The sequence below is a fragment of the Mesoplodon bidens genome, assembly GCF_964165515.1.
Source record: "Mesoplodon bidens genome assembly, contig: HAP1_SCAFFOLD_72, whole genome shotgun sequence".
NCBI classification, from domain to species: domain Eukaryota; kingdom Metazoa; phylum Chordata; class Mammalia; order Artiodactyla; family Ziphiidae; genus Mesoplodon; species Mesoplodon bidens.
The window spans coordinates 2,311,044-2,321,213 of record NW_027671438.1 but is presented as its reverse complement, the minus strand read 5'-3'; the positions used below and the strand labels follow the sequence as shown (position 1 = coordinate 2,321,213).

The 10,170-nt window shown below is 38.5% G+C and overlaps 1 protein-coding gene across 1 annotated transcript; it reads left to right on the top strand.

Annotated features, from left to right (window-relative positions):
- Positions 1-5,679: 5,679 nt before the first annotated feature.
- On the top strand, positions 5,680-9,791 carry LOC308611394 (E3 ubiquitin-protein ligase RLIM-like; the record flags this gene model as incomplete). The annotated part of the gene is made up of 3 exons (XM_081260200.1): positions 5,680-5,920; positions 7,252-8,751; positions 9,556-9,791. 3 exons carry the CDS (start codon positions 5,680-5,682, stop codon positions 9,789-9,791), a joined length of 1,977 nt encoding a protein of 658 aa, XP_081116326.1.
- Between the last annotated feature and the right edge of the window lie 379 nt (positions 9,792-10,170).

Below are 10,170 nucleotides of genomic sequence, written 5' to 3'. Positions count from 1 at the left end.
GCAAGAGAGGTAACTTGATTATAGTACAGTAGTTTGAATTTAAGCAAAATGGTATGCCTGAAATGTAGGGGCCTTTTTGTAATGTAATTTGAAAATGTGGTGAGTTTCTTTGAATAGGCAACCCAGACTGACCATTCAGTGACTCTCCATAAGAGCGACTACAACACCCAATTAGCACCATAAAAGGGAGAGTCGACATGACAGAGATGTGAGGTGACCATTTTTACCCACACCACACGCTGCCATTGTGGTTACACCTACTGGTGTAAATACTTGGTGAAAGAGGCAGTGCACCTCCCTGTGACTGCAGGCTACTGAACAAAATCACCAACCTCCCTTCAATAGGAGCATATAAAATTCTAGGCCTGGAGAAGAACAAGTAATAAAGTAACTATTTACTCTCCCTGAGTTCATTATCCTCTTCTCTTCTCCCTACTGGGTCGAAGGAAGGCAGAAGATAGCATTAAAGCTCATTTTCAGGGTCTGCATGTTCAGTTGTACAGGTGGTGCACTGCAAATTTATAGGAGTGTCATTCACTTTCTTCTTTACATGAATGGTGCCCCCTGGGAATTTTAGAGTGCACAACCTGTGAATCTGTATACAGCAGGCCTGCTTAATTTGGTTTTGCTCATATATTGTGAGCTTTTGTGTTGCTTATTCATTTTGTGTTCTCTGTGTTCATTTGTTTTGAGAAAAAACCTGATATCCGTTTCATCCTTGGAACCGTAAAATTCATCTTTAAATATATCTATATAGGTAACAAACAGAATATTATTTATGTATATGTAAGTTTATTTATTTATTACAATAATCTAGGATGTAAGACTTTACAAATAAACAAATGTGCGGAAATATGAACTAACTTGTTTGTGAATCACAGACCTGGAGCGTGCCTCAGAGAAAGTATGTAAAATGGCTCAAAACTAGAGAAAGCATAGAAGCAAACTATCCACTGACACGGCACTAATAGAAAAGCTATCAGAAGTCTAAATCTGAGCAGAACCGGGAAGAAAGGAAATCATAAGAGGGATGAGACCTTGCTAAATAAATACATTTTTATTTCCATAATTAGAGGTAAGCATAAGGAAGAGATGAAACTAATTCCTAGTGTCAAGCCTATGTAAGTGGAAAGGGTGTGATTTCAATTAACAAGAATTTCATGTTTAGATTCAAAACAAGTATTTGTGTCAAAGAACCAATTCCAGTAGATTCCATGAGACATGCATATTTAGATTCATTTTTCTGCATCAATGCTTTCAAGCTTTTAACCCATCCTTCTGGTGGGAAAGAAAAAGACATAAAAATATGAAATATCTTATCAAGCTTTAATTATGTTTACTTCTTGATTTAAAATTACTCTTTATTAAGTTAAAACGAAGATATTCTAGACTAACTCCAAAGCAGAATTGAAATGGCACACGAAAATGATCAAACATGATTCAAGCATCTCATTTAACTGAGATTTTACTACGTTTGTGTAATAATGTCTAAAATTGTGTTTTCATTAAACAGAGCAGAGTAGAGCAAAACAGGGAGAGTCATCCTATAGACCTTGTTTGAATCTAAACATATTATCTATTACTGTAACTTTGAGAAAATCACTTAATTTGCATCAGCCTCCATGCCTTTAGCTCTGAGAATAGTAATACCTATCTTGCATGGGGCTTGAGATCAAATAAGTTAAAACACAAGCAGAGTGTCTAGCAATTACAGTTGCTCAGTAAATAGCTCTTAATATTACCAATGGTCTCTGATGTGGGAAAACTATTACATAATAAAAACATCCTTAATCGGGTATCTATAAAATCAGGCTGAATGCAAAGAACTTCAGATTTTATGTCCTCCCTTTTTTAATTTTTACCCAGAGAATAATGCAATTCAGAAAACAGAGGGAGAGATTAATTTCCACTTCAACTGAAAAGTCATCATTATAAGAGTTTTTTCATCATGTGCTATAGTACATTAAATATAACCATAAAATCTTTGTTACCTCTCTGTTGAAAGGTAGAATGTGGTGTCCCACTTCTTGAATATGGGCTGATCCAGTGGCTTATTCAATCAACAGAATGCAAGAGAAAAGGTGTTCTTGCACTTGTGAGGTTAAGTCATAGGAAGACTTACAGATTCCAGCCAAGTCTCTTGAGGTGTTTGCTTTGGGTGAAGCCACTCACTATGTAAGAGTTCAACTACTTTGAGATATCCAGGTTGCTAAGACTCCAAAACTACACCAAGAAATTTCATGGAGAAAGACAGAGACAGAGAAAAAAACAGCCCCAGATTTTTCAGCCTGTGCAGCCCAACTCAAGCCCCAGATTTGTGAATAAAGATGCCATCTTGGTTGGACATTTCAGCACCAAAAGATGTGACTCAAAGAAAACTTAGCCAGAACCAAGGCCCCAGACATATGACACCAGTCAAGTTGTCTAATCTATCTCCAATCATTCAAACCACCACAGCTGAGGCCCAGTCATGATGGAGCAGAGATGAGCCATCCCCAGTATTCTTTATCTTTATTCTTAGCTCACAAAGTCCTGACTATAACAACATGGTTTCTATTGTATCTACCACTGCGTTTTGGAATGGTTTGTTATACTGCAATAGGTATCTGGAATATATGTCTTGATCATTTCTTACAGTTCTAAAGCCACGGAACTCCTTTTACCCATATTCAGGGAGAATGCTATCTCTTGCTTATTTTCAGTCTCCCTTTGAGTCATAGAATCTGTTCAGAAGCTTCCTTGGACAGAGTCAGTAAAAGAAAACTCTTGATTACAAAACTCCATTATTACAACCAGGATAAAAGAACAGCCAAATCTGCTCACACACACCCCGTTTTTTCACCACATCATAAACAATGGATTGGCCAAATTTTTAAGTGCTTGACTCTGTTTGAAAGTAAGCAGCTTTCCATCTTCAACCTCTTCCCCTCCAACTCAACTTAGAGTGATGCTCTAGTCAACCTCCGGACTTCCTGATGCACCTCCCGTCTCTGAAATGAGAAGTGAAGAAAAAACATCTTCAGAAGACTTCTGATATCAAGACAAGGGATAGAACAAAGGCCAAAGCAGCAATATTGCCATCCAGAGGAAAAACTACTGAACCTACACTGCAATACTCAGAAGGAAAGTCAAGACATGAGAGAACTAAGTGTAAAGCACAGCTATATTGGTGGCTTCTATTTAAATAATCAAGGTCAATAAGTAGGTCTCTGGGATGATGATCCCTATACCCTGTTACTTGCACCAGAATTGGGACATAACCAGGAACAAATAGTTCAGGAAGCTAGAGTCATTGACACTGAGAGCCAACTACAGGGAACACCAAACATCCGGGGCTATTAGTTCATGTGCTTCTGTACCTAAATTTGGAATGACTGTAAGACTTTCTGAATCTTCAGGTAACTTGCATACTATTCTAATCATAAGCAATCATGCTCCCTCTTAAGCTAAACCATACAACTTCAGAATCAGGTGTTACTTCTTATTGGTACCACTGTCCACTAAGCAAAGACAGAAATACAGAAAGTACAGAAGTACTCCTGACCCCTGCCTTTCCCTCATATATTCCCCCTCCCCACTTTTCCATCTGTCCCATATATTACTAGGTTTAATCAGTTCTGCTGCCTAGAGATCTGTTAAAGTCCTTCATTTTAATCATATTCCTTTGCCTTGATTCAGATCCTTGTCATCACTAGCCTAGGCTGCCCTCTATCTATTTCTGACCCTCCCATCTGAACTGTTGCCCTTCATATTCATCCTCAATACTGCTATCAATATTATTTCTAAATTGCAAATTTGACCATCAACTGTCTAAAGACTTCAACATCTTTCCATTGCACTCATGATAAAGTCCAACTTCTAAACATGTCATAAAGGTCTCCATTTTTTGGCCTTGCTCTGCCAATATAACTAATGTCTTTTTTTAGTAATTAAAATCTACTATCCTTGTTGTTTTACGAGTGTTAGCAGTTGCTGTTCTCACTTTTGAAAATATTTCCCCCTTTCATTCACTTAGAAAACTCCTATTCATCCTTTAAAACCCAAATGCAGTGAAACCGATTTTCTCTCTCACTCAAATCACTTTCTCCTCAAAACTGTAATTTTACCTCTGTGTAGCTCAATTGTTTGTTATACTCTAATGACAACAGATTCTTAAATATACTCATCTTTGTATCTTAATATCTGATAATATGACTGACATTTAACAAACGCTAAACATACTTGACACTTGAATTGATTGAATTGAATTAAACTGAATCAATCACTCTCAAGAACACTAACGATTGTTAGGGTTTCCTGCATCAAGAGTACAAATCACGCTGAATTTTCATAATACTGCTAGTTTTGATTGAGGCACAGCAAACAAGTTTACAACAGATTTCCCCTGTGAAAAGAATAACTTCAGTAAAAGATAACAAATACACTCAGAAGTCCATAAAGGAGGCAGGGTAGTCTAGGGGATTCTGTTCTCATCCAAAGACGTGCTGAGATTTGATTCAGAGGGGAAAGATTGATTTTTCTAGCTTAAGTTAAACGAGGCATCGAACAAATGTCAAAATCAGGACATAGACTTAGATTCTTCACTGTCACACCAGTAAAGTTACCATCCTTCCATCTCCTTGAGAACAAACAAGAAAGCCTGCTGTGGACCGTGAACAAAACAACAACTGTGAATTTACACAGCTCCTTAAACTTCTAAGCTGTGTACTGAGAGTGAATTAGAGGTCTCCTCCAGATAGCATTGCAAATGAGCGTTATTTTATTTTCACCAAGCCTTTCAGGTGATACATGCGACAAAATCAGCAAAGTCAGTACTCACTGTGGCAGACAAAGTAACTATTATGTATCTGTCCTAAAAGTTCCTGTGATGTTCTGGCTAGTTTTGCTTAAGTACTATTTATAATATTTATGAGAAAGGAGGACAAAAATGAACGTGATGCTTTTGTGGAGAAGGAATTCCCTGGCTGAGCAGAAAAGCCTGCCAAAGTTTTGGTGTTTCTTGTTTGTTTGAAACAAGACTGAAGGACCATATAATGCAAGATGAAGCCATTAACAGTTAAAAGGGAGAGGACACACTAAAGAGACTCAGCCAGGGCCCTGGTAAATTATCCAAAATTGTGGGCTTTCTTAGTGAGAGTCTAGGATTTGAGAAATTCATGAGGAGAAAAGGCGGAGGTCCCTGGGCACCTGAAAATGAGAATTGCTGCCTTGAACTAGGCTGACTTTGGCATGGCATTTTGAAGAAGGCAGTCCTATGGAATGTAACGAATAAATAGAGCATATCAGAGCCTGAAAACCTGAGGATAGGCTCATGTGGGTGAAACGAGGTGAAGCACGGTGCTTGGTACACTATAAACCCTCAGTAACATTGGCTGGTTTTGAATGAAATGAAACCTAACCTGAATCCAGTCCCTACTCGGGTAACAGCGGGGAAGATAATGGGTGCCTAGGCAACGTCTAGCAAGTTCTGGGCTAGAGGCGGCTCCCAACCGTTGCGTCACCAGGGGCCACAGAACTGAGTCGGGAAGGGAGAAGGGAGGAATCTGTGCGGAGGGTCATCCGACTGAGTCGGAACCGGACACTCTGGCAGGAAGTAGAAAGCGAAGAAAACGAAACGACCATTGGTGAATTTCAACGCCACGTCGTGAATTTCAGATAATTTTCCACTTGTTTATTAAGATGGAAAACTCGGATTCCAACGATGAAGGAGATGGAGTTTCGGCCCAACACATAAGTCAAACGGACCGATTGGTTCGGGAAGATTTCTCCAGGTTCGTAAATAATCTGAGTGAAGAAGATTACGAATTTATGAGAGACAACAATCTTCTAGGCATTCCAGGTGAAAGTACGGAAGAAGAGTTGCTGAGAAGACTTCAGCTAATTAAAGAAAACGCACCACAAGACTCAGATGAAAATACAGGTATATTTTGCTTTTGGAGGGAATAGGATGGGATGAATAAGGAACTTCATAATAGGAAATAGTAACTTCATAATAGGAAATAGTAAATTATACAGAAGTGACTTACATTCATTTGGTAAGTAACTTCTCATAAAAAGAACTGGCATTTACTTGATTTTTGGTGAGCATGTCAAGGTCTGTTTGTTTGTTTTCCTGATTCACATTTGGGTTGTTTTAATTGGGAAACAGTGCAAAGTAGCCTATTTGTATTTTTCTTGGTTTTCTACATCAACTGAAAGTCCCTCCTACTTCCTGAATTATTTTTTCTACATAGACATGTAAAAAAAGCAAACAGAAATATTCTCCACTGGGGACAATTGTTCTCTCTTCAACACCTGGGGACATTTGACAATGGCTAGAGATATTTTTGGTTGTCACAGGGGAGGCATGGGTGTTACTAGCATCTAGTGGGCAGAGGCCAGGGATGCTGCCAAATATCCCACAATGCACAGGATAGCTCCCCAAAACAAAGAATTGTCCAGCACCAAAATGTCAATAGTGCTAAGGATGAGAAACCCTGCTCGGACCTCAGGTCTGGTGCTTTCCCTCCCAGTGTGAAGTAGAGGATTTTGCTGTCTAATGAAGAGGATACTATAATACTTTGGCTCTTGAATATGGTCTTATATGTACCATGCTAGGTTCAGTCTATTCATTTGATCTGACCTTCAATTTAATGTCAATTAAAAATCTTGGTAACATTAAGAAGTATTCAAAATGCAAACACTTTTAAACCTATAAAACTTGTTTATGTTTGGGCAATAACCTTATATTTTAAAACAGCTTATCTATTATCAAAAGCACATAAGTGAAGAGCCTAGAAGTAGTCATGTTGGAGACTAATGAAAATTAGACAATAATGTAAATTGAACTAAACTACTAGCATTGTACCTTAACTGGTGTTTACCTTGTTTAATTGCATTAGTGTTTTGACAGTGGACTGAAAAAAAAGTCTCTTGACATTCCTCCGACAGTGGTACACAGGGCTGTGTATATGATGAAATACTGAAACATAGACTTCATCCGGATTCCCTTTTTAAAAAATTCTCTAAGTTTATCTAGGATTAGCTCACTCTTTTTGGATGGAATCGAAACTTTTCTACCTTTACTTATAAATCTACACAGTGCAGTTTATAAAATATTAACTCTATAAATGTGAAATCAGTTGAAAACATCTGAGTATTTAAGTTCTCATTTTTTGTTTATTTTTGAAACAAAGTTTCAGAGTGCTATTTTATGATGGTTCTAATTTTGGTGGTTCTTTTATGCACCCTCCACATTTTTTTTGTTAACAGACAGAGGAGACTCTTCAGATGACGTGTCTAGTGGTGACTCTCTAATAGACTGGCTTAACTGTTCTGGACAAACTGAAAATATGACAAGTGGACAAAGAGAAAACCAATCTTGGAGAGAAGAGAGCCTAATTAATCCTAAAAGTGATCAGTTCATATTCAGTTTAGAAATAAATGTTAACCTTGATAATGGGAGTCCAAATCTAGAGAATGAATATGTAGCATCTGCAAGACTTCCCAGAAGAGAAAATATGGAAGACAGCCAAAGGCAAGTGGAAAGTCCACAATCTGAATCAATATTTACAAGACCATCTATGTCTGAACAAGATACAACTGAAACATTAATGGAATTCCCACCTACCACAAGTCAGAGAAGAGCAAGAAGTAGGAGCCCAGAGTATTGGAGAACCAGAGCAAGAATTGAAAGTTGGTCGCCTCCACGTTCACTTAGGGAAATTATACAAAGACTTAATCATAGTATACCCTCTCAGAATTTTGAGCAGCCTCTGCTAAGTGAGAATGCGAGATTTTCTAGAACTGAGCACCAAGAAATATTGACACAGCAAATGACTGGATTTGAGTTGCAAAATAGCGGTCTTATTGAAACTTCTAGAACAAGGAATGCCGTTCATGGAGAAAATTATCCAGATACAACCAGCAGTGGTGAATCTTGGGGAATGAGGGAAATATATCCAACCATACCCTTCAATCTTGAAGTAGGACAAGTTCATTCTGGAGCATATTCTCAGAGAGACAGCAGAGCTAGTAGAACTCAGTTAACATCTGAGACACCAAACAACACTGTCACTTCTGAAAGTGAACGAGGACTGAGGCATATGTATTCACATTCTGAGCGGGCAGGTGTGAGAGCTTATGTCAATACCATTAGAAATCCCGATTGCAGAACTTTAAATACTAGATTAAATGATACAACCTCTGTTCCAATTCAGAGCACGTTAAGGCAGACAATGGCAGAATTTAGTAACTCAAGTAAACTTATGGACAGTGACAGTAATTTAGAGCATAGTGTCTCACCTCCAAGTCAAAACATGGAATGGCTAGAGTCACCTAATGGTAGTAGTAGTGGTATATTTGGTTCTGATTCAAATGCTAGCTATGATACCCATTCAAGTTCCACAATGATTTGTCATTCAAGCCACAATTGTATGTCTAGTTCCAGTTCCAGCTCATGTGATGAAAATTCAGGAATTAGCTCACTGATGTTGGAAGGCAGTGAAGAGACAAACTTATCATCAGACTTATCATCAGAGACCAGCCAAGGGGGTAGACAAATTATCCTTGACAGTAATTTAGAGCATAGTGTCTCATCTCCAAGTCAAAACATGGAATGGCTAGAGTCATCTAATGGTAGTAGTAGTGGTATATTTGGTTCTGATTCAAATGCTAGCTATGATACCCATTCAAGTTCCACACTGATTTGTCATTCACGCCCCAATTGTATGTCTAGTTCCAGTTCTAGTCCTATTTCCGGTTCCAGCTCAAGTGATGAAAATTCAGGAATTAGCTCACTGATGTTTGAAGGCAGTGAAGAAACAAACTTATCATCAGACTTATCATCAGAGACCAGCCAAGGGGGTCGACAAATTATCCTAGACAATAATTTAGAGCATAGTGTCTCACCTCCAAGTCAAAACATGGGATGGCTAGAGTCACCTAATGGTAGTAGTAGTGGTATATTTGGTTCTGATTCAAATGCTAGCTATGATACCCATTCAAGTTCCACAATGATTTGTCATTCAAGCCACAATTGTATGTCTAGTTCCAGTTCCAGCTCATGTGATGAAAATTCAGGAATTAGCTCACTGATGTTTGAAGGCAGTGAAGAAACAAACTTATCATCAGACTTATCATCAGAGACCAGCCAAGGGGGTAGACAAATTATCCTTGACAGTAATTTAGAGCATAGTGTCTCACCTCCAAGTCAAAACATGGAATGGCTAGAGTCACCTAATGGTAGTAGTAGTGGTACATTTGGTTCTGATTCAAATGCTAGCTATGATACCCATTCAAGTTCCACACTGATTTGTCATTCACGCCCCAATTGTATGTCTAGTTCCAGTTCTAGTCCTATTTCCGGTTCCAGCTCAAGTGATGAAAATTCAGGAATTAGCTCACTGATGTTTGAAGGCAGTGAAGAAACAAACTTATCATCAGACTTATCATCAGAGACCAGCCAAGGGGGTAGACAAATTATCCTAATAATATCTGATGAAAGTGACTCTGGGTCCTCCCATAATATGCAACAGTTTTTCCTCTTAAATGAAGATGATCTATACCAAACTACAGGACTCACCAAAGCACAGATTGACAATTTGGCTGTAAGATCTTTTGGTGAAAATGATGCACTAAAAGCCTGTAGCATTTGCCTTACAGAGTACACAGAAAACAGCAAGCTTCGCATACTACCTTGCTCCCATGAATATCACATTCACTGCATTGATCGCTGGCTGTCTGAGAACTCTACCTGTCCGATTTGTCGTGGGGAAGTAGTGGATTCCAATGAGAGTGAAAATCCTGATTGAGATCTGAATTCTCAGCTATATAAAGTGTTATAGGGCTTCCCTGGTGGCGCAGGGCTTGAGCGTCGTCCTGCCGACGCAGGGGACTGACAATAAAAATTAATTTCACACCACAGCAGTTCACTGAATTTCAATAAAAACTTAGCATGTGCACTGGGTTGGGATGTTCCTGATTCCATGGGAGAAATGTCTTAATATGATAAAATGAATCTAGATATATCCTAGTAGTATTATCTCATCATGTAAATCCCAGACATCTCTTAGCCCTGTTCAATCCTTGTTGTGCATGCAAACAAACAGAAACCCAACCAAATATCAATAATTAAGAAGCCATTTAAGACTACATTAGAGTCATTCACATAAAGAAGTCATGTTACATTCC